Source organism: Mesocricetus auratus, unplaced genomic scaffold, assembly GCF_017639785.1.
Source record: "Mesocricetus auratus isolate SY011 unplaced genomic scaffold, BCM_Maur_2.0 Super-Scaffold_100676, whole genome shotgun sequence".
In the NCBI taxonomy this organism is placed as follows: Eukaryota; Metazoa; Chordata; class Mammalia; order Rodentia; family Cricetidae; genus Mesocricetus; species Mesocricetus auratus.
This window is the reverse complement of record NW_024429266.1, coordinates 32,664,828-32,687,741: the sequence shown is the minus strand read 5'-3', so window position 1 is coordinate 32,687,741 and position 22,914 is coordinate 32,664,828. Positions and strand designations below refer to the sequence as shown.

The 22,914-nt window shown below is 41.6% G+C and overlaps 1 protein-coding gene and 1 non-coding gene across 2 annotated transcripts in view; one reads left to right on the top strand and one right to left on the bottom strand.

The window, feature by feature from the left end:
- Pappa2 (pappalysin 2) overlaps positions 1 to 22,914 on the bottom strand; it is a 234,881-nt gene that overhangs the window by 203,835 nt on the left and 8,132 nt on the right. Inside the window, exon 2 of the mRNA XM_005071329.4 lies at positions 7,666 to 8,737. Within this exon, the coding sequence (XP_005071386.1) occupies positions 7,666 to 8,737 (1,072 nt within the window). The remainder of the gene's footprint in view (positions 1 to 7,665; positions 8,738 to 22,914) is intronic.
- On the top strand, positions 5,331 to 5,520 carry LOC121137387. The gene has a single exon (XR_005874633.1). It is a non-coding gene; the product is annotated as a U2 spliceosomal RNA (small nuclear RNA).

Genomic DNA, 22,914 nt, shown 5'->3' with positions numbered 1-22,914 from the left:
TGTATATATATATGTGTGTGTGTGTAAATATATATGATATATATATGTCACATATATATCATATATACATATATACGTGTGTGTGCATGTGTGTGTGTGTATTTCACTTAATTTTGCTATAACTAGCCAAGTACTTCTTTTGTTTCAAGAACTATGAACAAAGAATCAAAAGTCTTCTGTAAGAGACAGGCCACAAGGGATAATTATAGTATACTGTGATGAATATATAGTAGAGCAAACGTTTATAGTAAATATTTTAGACATTGTGGGCCATCTGGTCTCTGCTGTAACTATACAACTCTGCCACATGAAAGCAGCCCTTAGACAATATACAAACAAGTGGGTATGGCTGTGTTCCAATAAAGCTTTATTTATGTAATCATAGTTGGCCAAATTTAGTTCACTGATCATAGTTTGCCAACCACTGTACTAGAGTAAGAACATGACTTTTCAACAATTATTTATTGAATATTTAGTTTATTCTTTTTCTGTTCTAGGTTCCAGGGTCGAGTAGTCACCCAACTATGTGAAAATCCCTTCATTCGTGGAATTTGCATTCCCCTGGAAGAGATCAACATTAAGGAAAAAAATGAATCAAATAACTGGCTAGGGATAAATTCTAAAAAGAAAACTCAAACAGGAACAAAACCAGGAAAACTCAAGGGAGTATGTGACGTTTTCTGTGAGGCAGAAGCTACCAGAAAAAAAAAAAATGTGTGCAAGATAACCATGCCTAATGGAGGAAAACCTTCCAGAAGAGTGAAAGCCACCTGAAAGATCCTGCAGAAGGAGTGTAACCAGCAAGGAAAAGACAGGGAGAAGGGCTGTGTGACTGGGATTTAACTGGGTGGTGGGTACAGAAAGAAGTGAGACCACTAATGTGACAGTGTGAGATCAGGGAGGTCTCATAGAGCAGAGTGGCATTGTTCCCTAACCTTGACTTCTTGTGAGCTGAGGGACTACTGTAGAAGGATCACATGATCTGAATTATGATCTCAGGGTTACTCTGCTGTATTAAAAATAGGCCTTGGTCTTGATCAGTCCCATGCTGGCTGGGTGTCAGTGAAGAGGCCTAGGGAATCTATTGAGCCTTGGGCAGCAGATCAGTACCCATCCCAAGTATACACACGGACTTTGGACTCCAATAGAACAATGTGAGGTGCACTCTCACCCAGAACTCTTGGAAAAGGGTCTAGGCCCTGCCCTATATGAAATGACACACTATGGACACCCCCATGGAGGGCCTCACCCTCCCTGGAGAAATGAGAGGATAACGGGGGGGAGGGCATGGGAGGAAGGGAGGGAATGGGAGAGGGACCTGGAACTGACTTGTGAAGCAACCTTGATTCTTATCTAAATTTAAACTGGAAAATAAAATTAAAAAAAAAAGAACCCAATGCATACTCCAAAAAAAAAAAAAAATAGGCCTTGGGTAGGAGAAAGAACAAGAACAAAAATCAAGGGACCAGTTTGGAAGCCTTTGCAACAACTGAAGTGAAACATAAAATGGTCAGGAACTGAGAGTCAGTACTGAGTAGATGAGAAATAATACAAATGCAATTAAAAGGTCATATTCCAGGACAAGGGAACTTCCCATGAATGAGGAAGTGGTACTCTTAAGAAGTCAGGGTTAGGGTTAGAATTAGTTTTTCAAGTGTTATGCTTGAGAAATCAGTTCCACAGCCATTAGACAAAGTCCTAGAAGAGAAGGTCAAGAAAGCATGCATCTCAGAAAATCAACTGGTCAGAAGCTTCCTCCAGGGAGAGGTACTGAGATAGATTAAACAGCCTTAGATAGAGCCCTGGAGCAAAAATAACTCTGTGTTTCACCCACCACCCAGTCTATATCTCTGACTTCATGAGAACAAGGGTCTGGATTAGTGAAAAACAAGAGTTAAATTTTGGGGGTGGGGGTCACTAAAGTAAGGTACAGACAAGGTTTCTAGAGAGAAAACAGAAAGAAGGAAAACATAAGTATGCAGCTGGCTTTCAGATTCCTTGTGCTTAAATTCTAGGAAGAGATCTTAAAATGACATCAGATCAGCTGAGAGAGGCAACTGGCCAAAGGACCAGAGCTACACCCCAACTCCTAGGAAAACACCCAACTACCTTGAATGACTGGATGTGGTTGGAGACTAGGGTCTCTCAACATTTTTCCTAAGAGGAAATATTTGTAGCCCAGACAGACCACATGGCTCATTCACAAGTCTGTGTATTGAGCCAAGAAACAACCACAAAGGGAGAAAAACAGTCTCTCTTCACACACCTGGAGAGAAAAATGCACTTAGCCAGGTGAACAGAAAAACTGGATTTTATTTACTCTAAGATAGTATTTATTGCAACTGTGGAAAATTGGCCTATAGGAGAGTAAACAGGAGAGGCTTCTGTTTCTAGGTAAATTGCTCAAGCTTATCTTTGTTTTCTCTAATTCTCCTCATCAGGTGGCATGAGTAGGAGAATGTGAGACATTCCTTTAGTTTATGCAGTTCAAACATAGTGAAGTGGAAAGATTGAGGGATTTTTCTGTTCAGCTTTAAAGTCTTCCCTCCATTTCTTCTCTCCCTGCCCTCTTCTACCCCCTTACACTTATTTTCCCCTGATTTTTTTTATTTTGGCTTCAGGGAACTTTGAATCTTGACTTCAAAAGAAACCTATAATGAAGCCTGGCTGATGTTTAACAGACCCATCACTGCAGGAGCCCAGCTCCACCATTCCTTTGGCTCTAAAGCCACAGTGTGTGGGTGAGCAAAACCCAGTTAAGTCCCATCATATGAGCTAAGGCAACACCAGTTTCTCCACCCATTCCCTTTGATACCATATGCACTAGCACCCCTGACCCAAGATGCACCATTCCTATGGTACATTGCATGCACCATATGTGCTTTGCCAAGACCCTGCTGGCACCTCTCAGTCCACATTCTAGCATTCCATGTACAGTCCTCTACCCTTGAATAAGACTCGGGGAATGGAGCAGGGAGCAGGGTTGTGAGCACAAGAGGCATTTGCCTGCCACAAGATTCAGAACACACATGGCTGGTTTCCCACTGCCTGCTTCCTAACAAGGTCAAACACTAAATGATTAAATGCTTGCTTCAACAGGACTATGCCATTTGATTTTATTTGATAATTATTCTCCTCAACAACAATATTAAGACTCTGAGACACAGAATCTAAAAAGGAAACACACAATTCCACATTGGGCTGAATACTTAATTCAATTCTTGATAAAAGGAGCAAATCAGATAGAAATCAGGTACAGAAGCAGAGAAATGTTAGAAGGGAAAATAATAAAAACAATGACCAAAGGGAACTGAAAGATTCAAAGGATACTGAAGAGTACAGGGAAGCCAAGTTTACCTTTGGGCACAGGGATGTCCTCGGCTTAGAACCCTAAGTAAATTGGCAGTATTGCTAGTGATTGTACGACGTGGACACCGAACCCTCTTCTCTCCTGCACTTCTTGAGGACTCCCTAAAGACAATCAGTAAGCAGAAGTGGATATCTGGCTTATGCAACCTGCCCTAGTCACAAGCCAAGTTCCTCTATCTCAGTAATTCTGATCCACTGGCTGGGTTATGTATCTATAACTCATATCTCCTTTGACCAGTCCCAAGCCTTATAAATGCTTTCCCTTTGATAGCCCCATCTGGGTTACAGATGTTTGATGCTGGATTCCGTGGACTCTGTCCTCCTCCCAGAGTCTTTGAGAAAGGAATTACATTTATGATTTCTCAATGGGAGTGGTGGGAAAGTTGAATGGAATTTGGAAAGCAAGAACAATCATCAAAAACATCAATCATCAATTACTAATGACTGTTGCTCTGTAATCTATCTATAGGTCTGAGCCCATTCTCAAGTGTGCCTCCCTCACCCCGCCACAACTGTGAGTTCTTGAGTAAATGGACTCTGCCTGGCATTCTCACTTATTCAATAAGTGTCTGGCAAAGCATTTGTTGAAGTTGGATCCTTTAAGAGTCACAAAATAATAGGACTGTGAGATTGAGCTCTGTGATTTAATTGCAATAATAAGAGTGTTATACATGGCTAATTTAGTTCAGAAGTGGCCACTCACTTTACCAACTCCAGGAACCTCAAAGAAACCCAGAGATCGGGTCTCTTATGAATCCAAAGTTCTTTTAAATAATCCAAGCCATGGCACAGAAAGGCACTTCATAGTTCTGTTTTTCATGCTTCAGCATGTATTTAAATACAGAGAATTTAGATAAAAATTTAATTCCTCCAGTAAGTTACTCCCTGTTATGTGTTCTTGTATTTGTCCCTCTACTTGCATTGGTATAGCTGACATACCATAAGAAAACCTGATAAAGGACAGTGTAACAATAAAAATAATTCAGTGTTTTGATAATAAAATTCACCACAAAGAACATAAGATAGAAGGTAAAGAAAAACTTCACATATTGTTGCAGGATTCCTGCCTGGGTCCCATCACCACTTTAGCCAAAAAAAATAACAGAGACTCTATTAGTTACAATGTTGTCAGCCAATGTCCAGGGCTTCTCATTGGCTAGTTCTGTCTTAAGTATTAACCCATGACTACTAATACATATTTCTATAAGGACTTATCTTTCTGAGAATGGCATCCTAACTCGTCCTCTCTTGCCCGGGATCACATAGTAACTCCCCCTCTTGACTACATTTCCTAGAATCCTCCTTGACTCCTAGTCCCATCTATCTTGTAACACTATTGGCCAACAGTGCTTTATTCATCAACAAATAAGAGAGCCATATTGATAGAATGACATTTCCCATCAACATATAGAATAAGTATGAGGGGATTAAAAGAGAGAAACCCCCTACCTCTCACTATTTATTTTGGGTTTCATCTTTCAAAAAGGGAAATTTGGGAACAATTAAACATAGAGATTTTAAAGTGTGTTCCCTACTGTGTGAACAAGCCTAGACATTGAAACAAATAGCCAGCAAGAAGAAAAGAGACAAGAAAAAATTTAATATTCTTTTCACAAAACAAAAACAAAACCTTACAGCTTCAAGTAAAATGGTTGACTAAAAGAGATAGTGCAGGGATTAACTGCACATACTACTTTTCCAATAGACCCAAGTTTGGTTCCCAGCAGTTGGAAAGTTCACAACTACTTCTACTTCCAGCTCTAGGAGATCCAATGCCTCTAGCCTCCAAAAATACTTGCATATAAATGTTCATACCCATACTAAATCACACACACAATACAAATTAAAAATAATAAAACCAAATATTTAAGTAACTAAAATCTTAAAATAAACTGGTATTAAAATTAGATTTTTTAAAATTTATCTTAAAATTTTTAAGCTGTCAAAAGAAATAGAAGATAATTGCTTCCCTGTCTTCAAGCTACAATCAAGTGTAATATATGATCTTAACATTACAGTATCTGATGGGTCCTCTAGTGTAGAACAATATAGTAAATAGACTTTGGGAACTAGGAGATAGACTAGGAGCTTGCTGCATCCAATACACTCATCAGCCTGGCACTGCAATACCTCCAGAACAGTGAAAAATTAAAGAAATATAGCCAACAAAACCCCCAAATAACACAAAGAACATATAAGAAAAGAAAATTCAAGGAATAGATCAGAAGATCCATAACCAGGTATCTGAGAAGAAAAAAAAAACAGAACAGAGAAGTATTAAAGTAATCCTGTAAAATTTTTCATATATAAGAAGAAAAAATATTCAAAGTTAAAGAACCATCTAGGTGCTCAAAAAATAAAATAAAAACAGTAAGACCCTGTCTATGGAGAAGATTGCTAGAAGAGAGGTAAATTAACTAAATATGGTTGCCTGTTCTAACACTAGGACATGGGGAAGAATGGAGACGAGTTAGGAGATTGTTGTTCCTCATTGGATACAATTTGATATTTGAATGCGAAGATTTAGGACTTGGGAGACAGCTCAGTCGATGAAGTGCTTTTATTGCAAGCACGAGGATTGGAGTTCAATGTCCAGACCCCATGTTTAAAAATCAACCACCAAGCCTAATGGTGCATGCATATAACCTGAGAGCTGGTGGTATGGAAACAGATGAATCTCAAGACTCACTGGACAGACATTCAAATCTATCCAGCACACTCCAGTCCAGTAAGAGTCTATGTCTCAAGAAAAAGATTGACAGTACCTGAGAATAACCTAAGGTTGTCCTGTGACCTCCAAATGGACGCTTGCATGCATATACCTGAATATATGTACAATCACACAAACACATGTGTGCACATGCACACACACTGTGACTTAAATATTTTTAACAATCAAAAATGTTCAAATATTTGAGACTGGGAGCTTTGATTCCTGGTAAGGCTTGTGCTTAGCCTGATCAAGGCGCTGGATTAATGCTAGTACTCCTAAGAATATAATTACCTCTTTTAGCTATACAATGCAAATATTGTATATGAGCATCACAGGTCTGGATAATAAAAGGAATGAGATATGTTTCCATAGAAACTCTGCGACAGTGAGAGAAATAAATTATAAAGACTCAGATATGGGTAATGTAGCCAAAATTCAAAGAGCTAAAGGACCATTCTGGAGATAATGTTGCCTAGGCACCTTGAAAGACCATTACTGTGACTTAGATGAGGGTCCCTGCTATGGTTTGAATCTGAACATGCCATCTCCCAAAGACTCATCCATTAAAGCACAAGTTACTGACAGAATTTTTGGAAGTGATGGACCATGAGAGGAGAGCCTTGAGCTCATCAATGGATTAATCTACTGATAGAATCCTCATTTGATGTTAAGAGGTGGGGTTTACTGACGGTGAGGAGTCACCTGCATGCGCTGTTAAAGAGCCTATCTTCTCTCCTAGGACTTCCCAGCCTTTCTCTGCTTCCTAGCTATCATGAAGTAACAGTTTTCCTTCATTGTGTGTAGAGGCTCACCATAGGTCCGGATACATAAGCGGAAACCTGTGAGATCATAAGCCAAAAAAACTATGTATGTTTCTTCTTTCAAATCACTTCCCTTAGGCATCTGTCACAGCAACAAAAAGTCTGACTAGCAAGTCCGTCAAAGGTCAGGGTGGTGCTTTGGGAAGTGATGGAACATTTAGGAGTTCAAGTCTAGTGGGAGGTTCTTGAATCACCAGGAATGTATTTTGAAGGGGTTGCAGGACCCTGGCTTCTTCTTCCTCCTCTTCTCTTGCTTCAGAAGCAGGAAGCAAACAGTTTGCTCCTGCCACAGTGGACTGCTTTATCCACCAGGCCTACCTGAACTTGGACTGGTACATCCAGAAAATGAGCCCCCAAAAAGATCACTTCAAGTGTGTCATTTTACTGACAAAAAATTGACTAACTCAGCAACTCCCTCACTCAGATCAGTGGCTTTTTCAAAGAGCTAGAAGACTGAGAAATACTTCCGTTTCTCTCTGAGGAATCCTGTGTTTCTTCTTGGGGATTCCATGGGCTCCTCTGGTAGGAGTCCTTGAGCTCCTCTATGCCTGTGTGTCCTCGACTGTTTTATGGGAGACATCTCCGCAGACCTTGAGCTCTGTGAGAGCTATACCTTATAAGGCATTTTCAGGTCCTTAATTACCTCACACACCTAGTGCTTCCCAAAAGCCCAGTAAAGCCTAAGAGGGCAGAACATTTTATTTGGGGACTGTGTTAGAAATGCACGGTGTAAGAAGAGTACTCCAGACCCCAGTTTCTTACCTCTTGGGCGAGTCGGGGTCAAAGCAAGTCTTGCGGACATCAGTCACTGCAGGATCACAGCAGTCCCCGTCATCAAAATCATTCAGCATGTTGTTGCACTCTACGTGACAGAGGCCATCCCTGCGATTCCAGGAGTAGCAGCGGCCCTGCAGGCGGCAATCACCCCCATCGTAGCCAGTGAGAGGATGCTCACACTCAGGGTCACAGTGGTCATTGCCAATCTTGCTGGGCTCACAATTAACGAGCACAACCCGGTGGCGAAGGGTGGAGTTATGGACCGGATGGACACTCAGCTGCCAGCTGATATTGTAGCGGCTGAAGGCTTTATTCAGTGCTTCGTGCTGCCGGCGGATCTGCTCAGTGCTCACAATGGGATGCAGTCCCTCATCATCACAGATGTTTACCACCTGGTAGCGGATCACTTTCTCCCCTCGAAGGGGCCCATGCTCATTGTACTGGGAGATCAGTTCCACATTGTCACAAGCTGTTTGCCCACAAAGTGGAGGCTGCAAAGGTGACAGAATCTCAGGCTGTGAGTCAGAGTCCTGGAGAATCTCCAGCCGGGGATATGTCTCATCTCTAAAGGGGGCCCACTGTTCCTTGAGAGGGTTGAAAGTGGCTGTTAGAATCAAGGTGGTCAGCTCATCTGCTCGACTTGGATGCTGGGAACTGTGCTGGAGGTGGGCTTGTGAGAGAGCAGTAGACCAGATGACCAGCGTGCCCAAATATCCACGGAAATAATGCCCATCCTCGGAGCTGTCCCCTCCTAGGAGTAGGGAGCGGCAGGATGCCATGAAAGGGCTATTCAGTGGACCAGACTGATCAGGACTACTAGCCACTCGAGTGCCATCCACATACAAAGCTATATGCTGTCCATCGTAAGTGGCTGCCACATGAGCCCATGTGCCTGGTTGGTAGCGGCTGTGGCCAGTCACAATAGTAGCCTTCTTCACCCGGTCAGTGCGGAGAGAAAAGAAGAAGCGAGCATCTCTCCTCCCCTTGTCCTTCCCCAAGCGAATCCCCAGGGCCCAGCCCTTGTCATTGGCTGTGTGGGAGCAGTTATCAAACACACCTGGGAAAGAAGGAAGAGTTGAAGGGAGAAAGACCAGATACAAAGGGAGTGGAGAAAGGGAGAGGAAAGACTGTGTAAATAACAAGAATGTAGGTTTTCAGTTCCTCACATTGCCTGCCTTTCTATACTCCCATATGAGATATCATGACAGTGTCTATCCAACCCCCCCCCAAAAAAGATTCTACTCAACTTAGCTCATTCTACTCATTCTGGTATTTTAAAATAACCAAGGTAGAAGCCAGGAAGTAGACACCCAACACAAATGATGATTACCCTTTGATGTAAATACCCTTCATCCTTCATGCTCTTTCCCTAGACTGGCACAGAGATCAGTTATAGTTTCTGAGACCAAATGGTCATCATTCATTTCTTTCTTTTGAACATTGAAACGGTGTTTCTCATTAAATAAGGAGCTTGTAACATCCAGATATCACTCCTAGACTACTACTCCTCTTGTACAACCATCAGCAACAGAGAACAGCTGTTTCCCAGACAATACAAAATGACATAGGTCCCATGGGCCTATCCTCAAAGTTGAGAAAGTCAGTTATGAGAATGGCCATTTTCTATCCAGTGATTTCTATCACAGAACACAAACAGGACTTTCCAAGTAGATGAGATCCTTGCACACATTGCCCTGCTACCCAGCTCAGAGCAAGCACTAGAACAATAAATCAATTTGAATAAATAAAGACAATAATACCTGTGGATACTACAACTGAAAATGGGAGCTGCAAGAAGCACGTTAGGGAATAGTGATAGCAGCACTGATGGAAAGGAACCCTCAGGCAGAGGGGAGGACTTGACAGTCACAGCACTACACTCTGCTTAATTCACCATGTCTTGCTGAGTAGCTTCTTCTCACATATCTCTAAGACAGCAGTCCTCAACTTGTAGGTTGGGACCACTTTGGCAAACTTCTGTCTCCAAAAATGGCTACGTTACAATTCATAATAGTTGCAAAATAACATTTATGAAGAGCACCAAAAATAATTTTATGGTTGGGGTCACCACAACATGAGGCTCTGTGTTAAACAGTCACAGTGTTTGGAAAGTTGAGGACCACTGCACTAAGGAGCATATTTATTGGTAAACTATGTGAAAGCATTACATGTCCATGGAAACGCTCCGTATGATAGATGTTCTGCATTGATGACTGATTTATTGGAGTCTTGGGAGGTGGTGCCTGGGTATAAAATAAGAATTGTTCTCTCCTGGACTGTTAGACAATCATTTTATCTATTCCACGAATTCCTGTGTAATCTAAGCCAACAGTATTTGCTTATGGGTGGTTTAGATTTATTAGCATAAGGTTTCTCATTCTTTCTCCTTTTTGATTAATTCCTTGAAAATTTTATATAATATCTCTTTCATCATATTCATCCCTTCTTTAAGATCCTCCCAGAAAACCCCTTCTGCATCTGCCTAACTTTGTATCCTCATTTTAAAAAAATCAAGTCCAATATTGGAGAGCATGCTTTCTGTAAGGTGTCCATTCCCATGGCAAATGAATAGCTATATTCTCATAAATGGCAGAATATCTTCTCTTGTGTCTGACATAAAATAAGTTGAAATTTAATGGGCAAATATATTTTAAACAATACAGTGGCCTTGTCAACTGAATAATTAAACTTTGAAGAATAATAATTATGTAGTAATTATAATATAATATAACAAAGAATAATAAACTGTAGAGAATGGGTAATGACTACCTACAGTGCAATTCCTATTTGGAAGTATTGCTTTTTGTTTTTTTTTTCTTTTTTGCATTATTTTCTGTTTTTTTCTACTGTTGTTTTTCTATTAAGAGAGTTTAAGAAAGGTTTCTTCAAAAATCCTTGTGTTGTGGATTTTCATAAGGAAGACAAACCTACTATGATCAATACTAAGTATTCTGCTTCATATTTTATTCTAGTTTCACGTTTTGAAAAGTCCAGTAATATCTAATTATGTCCAACTTCTGACCTATGAACAAAAGTGCCACAATATTTAATATGAGTACCATGGAGTCACTGATAGCTCAGCTACATGCTGATTTTAAAAAAAGAATTTGAAAGTCTATTATAAATGACTGCAAGCACAGGTATGTGTATAGAATTGAACCACAGACATTTTTGAAGACTTTAATTTTCTGCCCTTACAACCCTATTTGATCAACAGTACAGTAATTATTTCTGCTTAGTTGCCTCACAGGAAGCTATAAAGTTTTCAAGTTACTAATTTTCAGTGTTTGCTAATTTCTGCAGTGTAAATTACACCCACGGTGCTAATTTTAGGCTGCTAATATGATGTCATTGCACATGGTATTGGGAAGAGAGGTGCACACTTGGCTCTGCTGAACCAGTAGGAGCCAGTTCCAAGAGCTCCAGACGAAAACGGAATGCCGATCTAAGCAGCCAAATGTCTCCCTCTCTTTCCCTCTGACTGAAGTAGACTCAGCTGCATTGCAGATGATGTGGCTTTCTGTAGTGTGAAAGGGGTAAATATTGCCTCCCATCTAGGTCTTGAGCATTAGGATGTCTACCTGTGCGCCAGTCGGACCTGTGAATAAAACCTGTCCATTCCAAGCCTGCTCTTTATCGCCCTTTAATTATATACTGAAACTAGAGGGCAGCCTGACACAGCTCCCCATGTGCCCTTAGGAAAGGCTCTCAGCCCTGCCCACTTGACCCCACCAAGTAGAAACAAGATCAATTTTCTTTCACAAGAAAAAGTGACAGAATCACCATATTGGGGACATGTCTCCTTCTGAGTCTAGCGCAGAGGCTGACAGAACCAACACGATCGGAGCCAACACAGTATACGTGGTAAAACTCAGAGCTTGTGCAAGAGTGGGATTTTATAACTTTGGATGTACATGTGATAGAAACAAACACATTATAACTGGTGTTTATTCATCAAAGCCACATTCTTGGGAAGAACAGAGGGACCAGATCGTGAATATGATTTATTAAGTCACTCAGCAACAAAATGAACTCTGATAGCCCATGGTTAGGAACATCAGAACCAGTGATGTAACGCAAAGGATGGTGGTGGGATTGAAGCCAAACATTTGAATCACATCCTCTTAAAACTTAGATAATCATTTTCCATCACTTCTTTCCAATAGCTCTCTGCTATGTACTGTTGTTTACTAAATTTGCATTTGGTTAAACACCTTACGATATATTAAAACTGAGTGTCCAAGGGGGGAAAGTACATTCAGGGAGTATATCTATATCTTGTTCATTGCTTTTGTGTTCTCAGCTCCCAAACCCATATTTAGAAGCCAGTGATCTTAACAGATCATATACTCAAGTGTGTCTTCAAGAAAAGAAAATCTGTGTCCAATTTTCTGTTATTAATTACTAGCATTTGGAATTAATAGAGTCAGTTACCCTCAGGGAAAAGGTACTTCTCTCAAACTAGAATATTCCCCAAGGCAATATGAACAAGTCTAATAAATGTGAGTCTCAAAGCTAGAGAGTTGTGAATAACTGCTTAGTGGTGAAATCTGAAGTGCAGTCATGCCCCCAGTGTAGACATCCCCCCTCCCAATACTTTCAATTTCCGAAGTTCTTTCCTTATGCTTAGGAGAGAGATCTGTTTCTTCTGCCAAGATGAAATAAAAGAAGCTTGAGCTATCTTTTACTAAGGCTTTGCTGTGTCCTACCCACGGCCCGTGTACCATCCCCACTAATGTACCGCAAACGTATGAGCCGAATTGAAAGATTCTTCCCTGAAGACCAAAAGCTGAGCATTGAAAATGGGGAAAGTGATTCACAGTCTCACATGTAGCAAGTGCCAAAAGCAGAGATCAAAACCAAGTCTGTTCAACTGAAAAGCCCATATTCTTTCTACTACAGTAAAATACTTCAAATCACTTTTTTAAAAATGTTACTGGTTGGGAGCAAAAATAATGACATGGGCTAGTGAATGTGGCATTAATAGATTTACAGATTGCCTTTTTTCTGTGCTGCCTGGGAAAATGCATAGGCCCAAAGCCACACCTGGAAATCGTTTGGAGGAGACAGCTGGTTACTAGCTAGGTCATAGGCCAGAGAACGGATTGCCAGGCAGCCTTGCTGAATATTTGGTAACCTTTCTAGGTGGCCTACAGGCTTGTTTGTGATATGTAACAGTTACTAAGTCTTAAGGATCTACGGTCAAGGAGATTTGTTATGTTGAATTCAGAACTGTGGTCACAGACAGGAGGGTTGAGGGAAGGTTTTTGTGAAGAAAAGGAAAGTGGCTTCAAGACAGTGACTTCCATTATTTCATGATTAAGTATGTCATAGATGAAAGAGGAACCCAGATTTGAAGAAAACAGTGAAAGGGGAGGCTCCCTCTAGGAGCTTCCTCAGCTTCCCTACTGCTGGTGGCTCACTTCCTTCTCAACCAATTGTCTGTCAGTTGATTGTTACTAAAAAGTGTCTTCTGACCATAGGATCAGACAGAAGTGAGAATTCTAAACTGGTCCTCATATCGGAATGAGGAAGAAACTGTCTTCTAGGAATTGTAAATGTCAATGATAAAGAAAAGAAAGAAATAAAAAACTAACCTGCTTACTTTCAGGAAGCCGTTGTCTTTTAAATTCTTATTTTACAGCAATAGTAACAGTAGCATCCTGTGCAATTTTCTTCCATAAAACAGAAAGACTATCTGTATTTCTGGACCATTAAGCCAACTTTTTTCAGTGTTGAGACAAATGAAGAAGTGTGTTTCTTGTTATCAGTCCCAATGCTGAGGAAGAAGTTCTGCTCCATTCTCTTAGATCTCCCCAGTTAAGCATATCCCATAGGCATGCTATTTTCCTAAGAACATTCCCACCCTACTCCCACAAATGGCATTGTGTCTGTCCATTATCTGAAATACCTCTCATGTATTGGGAGGTGCTTTAAAAATTTCCTTAAATTCATCTTGTCTAGGCCATTTGAGACTTCACTTAATAAAAGGGGGTTTTAGTTTAGATAGCTAAATTTCCCACAGGATCAAGAAATGGTGGGGTTTTGTTCCTTCATTGTATCTACTCTGCTACTGAAATCTAAATTAGTTGTGAGAGTGCTGACAGTCAGGTAGATTATTCCTTTGGAACCCCAATAACCCTGAAGTTGCCTGTGCACATAGGAATGAATAGAGGGGGACTAACAGAACTCAGGCATGCCCCCTGCTGTGCAGCTAGTTGCTGACTTTTCCCAGTATGTTATATGTGCTTCTCCACAGCCATTCTGTAATTGTTGGGGTCCATAAAAATGGCTCCACTTCATCTTGGCTCAAGGTCAGAGAATTCAAAATTGCCCCTAGCAAGTCATAAGTCCTAAAGGTCTAAGGTGTGGCTACAGTAGGATGTTTGATCTTGGCCTTGGGTATCTTATCTAAACAACAACAGATTTGGTATGAGGTGTGGTTACTCTTGACCCTCAAGGCCAGATAATGAGAATTTGAATCTAAAGTGTAGATACCGAATCTTTGGAGAATTGAGGAAGAAATTCTGTCTGTTCTGTATCCATGATACCATGTTCTCCTTTTTGGTTAAGGTATTTAAGAATGGCGAAGAATAAACTTGGAGCATTCAGTATTCACTGAATTGCCCTTCTGACTCTATCCTGTGTCTCTGTCTTTCTCTTAATGTCCTTACTGAGCCTTTCTCAACCCCTTCTCATATAGGAACCAGGGGCAAGTCCTCAGGACCTGACTGTAACCCTACAAACACAGGCCCCACATATAATGAACTGCTTTCTTCTAGAGCCTACACAGTTGGATGACAGCACATATGATGAAACTTGTTGAGGGTTTTTCTTAGGCAAAGTCCTCCCATGAAGACTTCATGGCAGATTCTCATTGAGGAGTTCACTTAACAACAAGTTAGAGTGTGTTGGGGGTAAGGTCTAGGCAGCAATGATGCTCTTGGCAAAGAGAGCTAAAGAACCTAACTTCCAAGAAATCCTCATGGCAGAGTTTTGCTCTGCACCTCTGGGGGATTAAAATCAGGATCAAGAGTCCTGCTTCTCAGAGAAGCTTCATCGGCTTCCAGGAAGGTAAGGCTTCAATCAACAGAAGAGTCATACACAGTGTCATCAACTCTGGTAAGTGCAAAAACATGCTTCATGGTGCAAGTTTGTTTTTAGGAGGAAAATGGCAAAAAAAGCACAGGGGTGAGAGGACAGCTTAGGTCTTGATCATAAATCAAGGTCATTTCTCAGAGTATTACGCCTAGGTCTACCCCACACATGTATATGATGCCTTTTGCAGAACTATTTACTCAATACCCATCACCCTCCCCTCACCACACACAGTAGAGAGATTGCAGAAGGGCAGAAAGGATAAGGGAGACAAAGAAAAAGTCTCCCTATCAAAGAGAAGCCAACCTGACAGATACAGGAGTATGTGAGCAGGAAGATGGGTAGAAAGTAAAACAGAGAGAGCCCAAAGAGGTGTTTTCCAGATGCTCTAGATCACTTTCTTTCAAGACATGATCAGGCCCAGCTTTTCATCTCTGAATCTGACATTTTACAAATTACTGCCCAGAGTTGAGGAAAGTCCCCTGGGGATCATCTCACTAGCATCTTTCCAGCAAACATTTCAACCTCTCTTTACAGAACACTTTTCATTTTAGTCATGCTCTCATCACAGGCATTGATGAGAGAAGCCAAGAAGGGTGATTTCCCTGACTCTCCACAGGCCACCCAGGCATCCAGCATGAATCCACCAGGCAGGTTTGCAAAGAGGAGAAGGTTGCTTTGAAATTGCCTAAGAGAGCAGGAAAGCAAACAATGATGGTATGGAATATAAGAACCCAAGGAAGGATACAGCTTCAGAAAAAGTGGCTCACATGTGATCCTAGAGAACATAGATAGTATGGGTTCTGGTACTGTGTCTATACAGGTTAGCTCCTGTTGTGACTGAATGGAGATGGGACAACACAGGAATCTGAATGAAAACCACACTGTCTACACACTACCTAATATCTGCAGGCTACATGTAGATCTAGATACATGTAGATTTTGACTCGGTAGAACTCAAGCAATCCCTGAAACTATGCCTTCCAACAGACTTGCAGGTGAAGCTGAGATGCTGAACCTTGCGGCCCTGTGAGTAACAGGACCCCAGTGGTAGTGACGACAGGAGTTATTCCTGTTATTAGCATGCTAGAAATGGAATCATGACCTGGCATGTGCTAGATAAGAGTTCTACCATTAAGCTACACTTCTAGCTTCACCTGTTTTGTTCTAATGTTACCAGGGATAAGATATACAGTGCACATATTAAGAACGCAGGCTAGCACCAAGCTATACCTAAGTCCCCAAGTAGCAAGACTCCAAGACAGAGCAAACTGCTTCTTTGAGAATAAGTGTTGGTCAATGGTGCTTTCACAGGGATGAGAATATATTGAGTAAATATAATACAACTATGCAAGTAAGTAATAATTCACAGAGTCTAGAGCTGCTACCAGGGTAGTCAAATTTCAGTTGTGTAACATGCCTTACAGAAGAGTGGTCAGTACCTTCTGAGTTTCCACTTCATCTCCTAGGACAACCCTGCCCCATCCTAACACCCCTGCATCTCCCCACCAAAGCCTTGGAGACTGACAAATGACCAAGAAGTCAGCAGTCAGCTGAAACCTAGGTTATTTAACATTTTATTGAAGGAGCAGGCTATGAAGTAGAGCAACTGAATCAGGTGACCAGCAACTATACAACCCTGAGCAACATGACCTGGCACCCCCCCATACTTTAGTTTCCAGATTCATAAAAGGGACATAGCACAGTAGCACTGACTTATAGCATGAGAGAGAAGATGAAACACACTAACAAACACATGCAGAACAATAAAGAATGAATAGTCAATGGTGTATCTGCTGCTAAGGTCATTATTTTAGCACACAGAGGTCCATTTCTTCAATACACTTGCAAGCTCCTTGAGAGCTGGTAAACAGTTCCCTTGATTACCATTGCATCAAGACCAGCATCTTGCCCATGGTAGGAATAATAAGTCATTACTGTCTTGAGTCTACAGGAGGGTCTTAGCAGAGTTGTCAAGGGTGTCCTCCCAACTGAAAACATGTCACTCGACAATTCTGTTTAAAAAAAAGTATTTAATCTTTCCCCCTCTACAGTTCACTCCCACAGAGGGAGTAGCTGCTAATCCGACCTAGCAGGGCTCTGCACCCAAAGCCTATGCCTGTGAGGAGGCATATTGACTCTCACCTCCTCTTATATTAACTAGTAGGGACAACAAAGAATAAAGAGCCCTCCTCACCCTCGTCTCCTCTAACTCATTGGGGCAACTTCCTCCAGATGCAGTACTTAGCAAGTTGTCATCAACCATCTCAGTATATTTGAGCAATATGAAATTATGTTTCCTCACATGAAGAAATAATGGAAGTTTAATAAGTTTTGCAATGGTCCTTATGTGGAGTCTTTGCTACCAAGAAAGATTTGAGGGACAAGGAAAAACAAGTCTCCTTAGTAACTGAAAACCTGGGGAATTCTGTTTACTTATTTATCAGTTCATCTGCTTACTTATTGGCATGTCACTTATAATTGCTTTCAGAACAAACAACATTAAAGTTCCTGAGCCTTGGTGAGCTACACTGATCCTGTAGCTAAGGAATTCCCTTAAGGAGCCAGCCAGTGCCCTGAGGTTGACTGCCCAGGCTTTTCACAGTGAGCATCTATAGTGTGAAGATGGGTGGGGCAGCCCGCTGGTTCTCATCAGAAGCTGAAAGCCATCTGCAGTGTGCTTTCACCATCAAGCCGATCTCTCACCTTAACAAAAATGGAAAGGCCAGCAGGACAACCAAAGAATATAAATCCCCAAATGCAGAAGGCCACAGACAAGAATTCTGAGAGAGGCAAAGTCATATACCAGATAGAGTATATAATAGGGCAAATATTCATCTTGACATGATACCATGGCCTGCAGAGCCCCTTAGTTCTCTAAGAGACACAGACACACAGAGCACCCTTAGCACCACGAATTCCCCTTTCCACCTCCTCTCCCTCCCCCCCCCTGCACCTCCCACTCTTTTCTCAGGCCTCAGAAGCAGCTCTAATTCCAATTTCCTATTGTTTCATTCCTCCATTGAATAAAGGACTTTGAGAAGCCTCTCAGACATTTGTTTAGCATTTCCTTTTAGTAGGCTCAGTTTACAGAATCAATAGCACCCTAGGAAGTGTTTAAATAGTAGTCCATAAATAATCAGTGGTCCTACATACTCAGAAATTGTAGGTTAAAGCAAACCTGGAGGAGAGACTTTTGCCTTAAAAATAACCTATCATTTCTTGGTCAGATAACAACAGACTTTGCATAGCAAGTTTTCTTAAAGCGATACATTGCACTGCTCTTGTAACATAAGTCATCTGCCCAGTGACTACTAAAATCATTCAGTTACACAGACCACCTGGGCTCACTCAGGAACACCTAAATATTCATGCCTCTGCCATGTAGACACAAGTCACCTAAGAGGACTCTGCTTTAAAGAAACAAAGCACTGGGAGACAGCCCATCAGGGACCACACACCTGAAGACTTTGCCCATCAGAACTGGGTATTCCTAGTGGCTTTGTGCAGCTGTATGACAGTGTCAGAGAGTTGGAGCTTCTGTTCTTAAATCAAACCCAGGTGAGTCTGCAGAGGCCTGTGTTCAGAGAGCATTCTCTTAGTTCAGACCTCTGGGTAAAGCCCTGCCTGAAACTAGTCCAACTGCTTGGTCTCTGTGAAGGAGAAAGACACAGGAAAATATGTGATCTAATGAGTTCATAGAGTTAAATAAGGACTAAAATCATTTTTTAAAATCCCATCTTACTGAAAAGTCTTCTTAAAATCTTTTCTTCTACTTTCCAATGAGAAATTTAAATTAAACAGAATTAGCCAGAAAGAGTTGAAATAAAACCAAATTAGAAGCTAAGAAACTTGGGAGTGTATCATCCCCAGGCTGCCTCCATTTGACTCTAGGAAAAATGTCATTCTCTGTGTGTGCCTCACTAGGTTGCTATTCACACAGGCAAATGTCTGGAATCTTTGTCTCTCTCATTATCCCAGCTGGTTCTCACTATCCACACCTGAGAGGGTAGCTGTAGAAAAAGGAAAGAATTGGAATGTTCCATACATTGATGGTGGGTTTTACTGATTTGATTCCTTTTTCAGTCTCATCATGAAATTGTGTCCTCCTATTCGTCCAAAAGGCAGAGTCAGCAAGCTATTAGTTTGTTAAGGATACTGGTTACCTAGGATTCAGGTAATTAAGGTTTCACTGCAAATAACTCCATGAATGTTACCACACGGATGAACAGGCAACAAGTGTTCAAACAAGAGGAGTGTTTAGGCACTAGCATAGGTAAAGAAGGCCATGAGGAAGAGAAGCCCAAGACAGGCAGAGAGCCTAGGTAGCAGAGTTCCGTGTATCACCAAAGACGAAATAGCCACCAGCACTGGTCAATCACTTGCTACCTAGTAGGCATAATTCCAAATTTATGGTTCCTTTAATGAAATCACTATTCTTAGAGCAAAATTACTATTGTTCCAATTTTACATTGCTAGCAAAGGACTTGAAGATAGAAGTCCAGACCCTAGAGCAGGTGCTGTTTATTACCAGTTAGAGGTAATAAACTTCACTAAAGAAACAGGTAGACCACATGGAGAGGAAAGAAAGAAATTACTAAGAGCCATAACTCTGAGATGTGGTGCCTATATAGTAGTCAGAAGAGGCCAAGCTCTGTGTGTACAAGGTCCAGAATATTCTCTACTCATTCAAACTAGGTGCCCATGGGGTTGGATGACACAGAAATAACTGAAATCCAGAAATGTCTGGAGATGCTAAGTAGGGACCGTTAGGTTCACCTGCTGAGCAGACCTACTAGGACTATGACTTGGAATTCTGCAGAATGCTGCAGGCTAGTAAAAGGCAGGGACAGGAAGGAGCACTGTGGGAGAACTGCCAGGAACAGAAGGGAGCAGCCGCCTCCCTTTTTAGGGCCCGGGTTTCAGCCACACACTGCCATATAACCCTGCTCACTTCCTAGAAATGCTGAAAGCACAGTCAAAGACACAAAAAGGGCAAGCGTAGAATTTCAGGCCTCCTCAGTCGTGGCCTACCCCTGGTTGAGCTCAGGCCAATCATAGCCTATACTCTGTCCAAGGACCCATTAAGACCACCACACCCAAAGAGGAAATCTAGCCCAAAATTACCTCTATCCTCAGGATCTATGTCATGGGCTAGATTATAAGGGTTACAGGGATATTCTATTATACAATTATTTCAAATTATTAATGTGCCTTGAAACAAACAATGTCTAAGAAACACTGCTGCTAGAATTCATGTTTATAATTATTCTGTGCGAAGTAGGAGGTTTAAAAAAACAGTTATTGAATGCCTACTTTGTGTTAAATAAACATCTGTTGAATAAATTAACTAGTAAATGAGTGAATGAAGAAAAAAATAAACTGAGCTAGGAACTGCCTACAAGTCTATATTACTTAAACATAAATGATTTCAAAGCCAGACATGGTAGCTCAGCCTGTGGTCTGTGTGGATGAGACCTTCATGGACTCAGAAACTGGAAGAGGAAGTGTGGTTTGAGAGGGAAGAGGGGTATCTCTGAGTCAGCGGCTCTCAGACTCAGACTTGAGCTCTGTCTGCAGCAGGTGGGTGACCTTGGTTCCATGTAGGGTGACTGCAGCTCTTCAATGTTGTGAGCACTAGCGCTATACCCCAGGCAGTGTCCTGTTTCTTCCTGGGCTCTCCTCTTTCCATTTCCCTCTTCAAGTTGTCCTGAGGAACACTTGGGTTGAAATGTCTAAACTGACTGCTGCTGTACATGACACAAAGTCAACATTACAGAAGTTGCCAAGGAAACATCACTGTGAAAATCTTTTGCAATAATTGAACCCTCATCTGCACACTTTACATTTCTGTTTATTTTGTCTTCCATTATTTCCCTGTGTTTATGCTGTCTCTCACTTTTGATTACCAGTTCTTTAACATCTTGCCCTAAGTCTTGGCTCTCTGTTAACACAAAATAAATGCTCCCTGAATTTGTATGTACTCCTGATAGCATCCTTCCTTAGCATCCTTCTGTGTGCCTTCATTCCCCACTCCTCTCATCAATAACTCTACTAACAAGAACATCTCTTCTATCCAACTGGAGTGAAACAGATTTCCCTAAACTAGTCTATGACTCCCACCTCAGACCTGGTGGCTATCTTGGCCCCTGTGCCATCTGACATGATCTTCCCCTTTTTCCCTAGTTCTGCCACCCGCCAATCATGACTCTGCTTACCATTCATCCATACAGAGCTAGTCACGCCCATGAGAAAGATTATAAACATTTATAAAAAGCCTCCCAGCAGACTGTGAGCATCTTGTAGGCACAGCCTTTGGTTATTCTTAATTCTCTGACAGAGGGCATAATGTCTAACACTTCACTTAATAGAAGCTCAATAAATGTTGAGGAAATGAATGAATGAACATGTATAATACCAGATTACTTTCTAACCTGCCCAGGATGCACAAGTACTTGAATGAAGGAAAGAAAATATTGTTAGTGCCTAAAGGATGGAATATCTCATCAATGTTTAAGCTCTGTGACTTCACCTTTGGTCAGGTAACTGAACTTCCAAGCTAGCAACAAGCCACAACTACTGTCCTTGCTGTCCCAACTGGTTGTCATGGCAATGCTTCAACTTCAAAACTCTCTGAAGCTTTGGCTTCCAGTTGCTGTATTGTATATTTGAGAAGAACCACTTTTCTCCACCAGTGACTTCTGAGTCACAGAGAAAACTGTTTTTGTTTACCCTGAGTTTTATTTCCTGACTGTTTTCTTTCTTTTTAAGTAAGATTGTTTTAAAGCAGGTAGTAAACACAGGAAGGGAAGAATGTTGTCATTTGGGGGACACATACTTGGCAAAGATATGTGCTCTCTGGAAGGTACAAGAGTGAGGGTGTATGTGATGTGAACAGAAACAAACCTGATGAGATCTAGAGTAACCTAACTGCATGGCCTCAAGGGAAGAAGTGTGAGATTTATGTACTTATTTGTGACATCAGGAACTCGATCTCCTGAACATGCAGGATGTATGGGCTCAGGATCCAAATGAAGGTGTTGCCTTCTTCTTAATAAATGCCAAATAAGGTGTTTATTTGGCCTCTGCAAGGCCTGAACTAAAACAGGAAATAGAGGGAGCCAGACCTCCTGGCATACACATTCTGAATGAATCAGATGGCCAGCCCCAGAGGAACAAGAAAAAAGGCATAAGGAAGGAAGCAGGAGGGGAGGAAGAACAACGTGTAGCTAGTCATAAGCAAACAGTTGAGTTTACTTGTTCTGCCAAAGGTGATTCCAACTTTACAGCTCTGTCTCTGTCACTTTTAGCAACTTGTGCTCCATGCTAGAAGGGACACCCAAAGGCCTCTGGGGTTTTCATCTTGTCCTTGAGGAGTGGGAGAGATCATACCTCATAGAGGACAGGTACTGAGAGCCCACCATGCCACCTGAATTCAAGCCTCACTCACTGCGAGTTGAGCCTGAGATCAAACAGCCCTACGAGAGCCTTTTACCTTAACAAGGTTGGGGGAAATGAAGAGAGGAAAGGCAATGGTGTATGTCAGGTGCTAATGCAGGGGGAGTGAGAGGATAGGATGAGGAAATCCATCTGCCTCTGACCCCACACTAGACAGCTAGACAACTAGAGAATTCCAAAGTTTTGGATATAAAGTTACAAGTCAAATGCCAAGCCCTGACCAGACTGGGCTCAAGCCACCCAGGTAGCACAAAACTAGGAGAACGCCATGGTATTGTAAGGGAGCCCTGTGAACTGTGCCTTCCTGCTTCCCCTCCTTTGTGATGCTTTAATGCCCTGTGTTTGCTGGGTGGCTTAGCATTCATCAGGTGGAAGACAATAGAAAGTGATGGATTATAGCAGATCATATGGAATGAGGAAACAAGGCCAGAAGAAATACAGAAGAAGCATAGGCTTCCGGAAGAACCCTCTACACCAAAGCTCTGCAAACAATTACTGAGGAGCAAAGCCCAGCATGGCACTTGCTTTGATAAAGTTTTATTGGAACACAGACTACCAATGTGGTTGTGCATCAACTGTGGCCATTGTGCACTTACTAGCAACAGAGTTTGGGAGTTGCATCATAAGCTATATGGCCTGCAAAACCTGAACTATTTAGCATCTGGTCTTTTCAGAAAA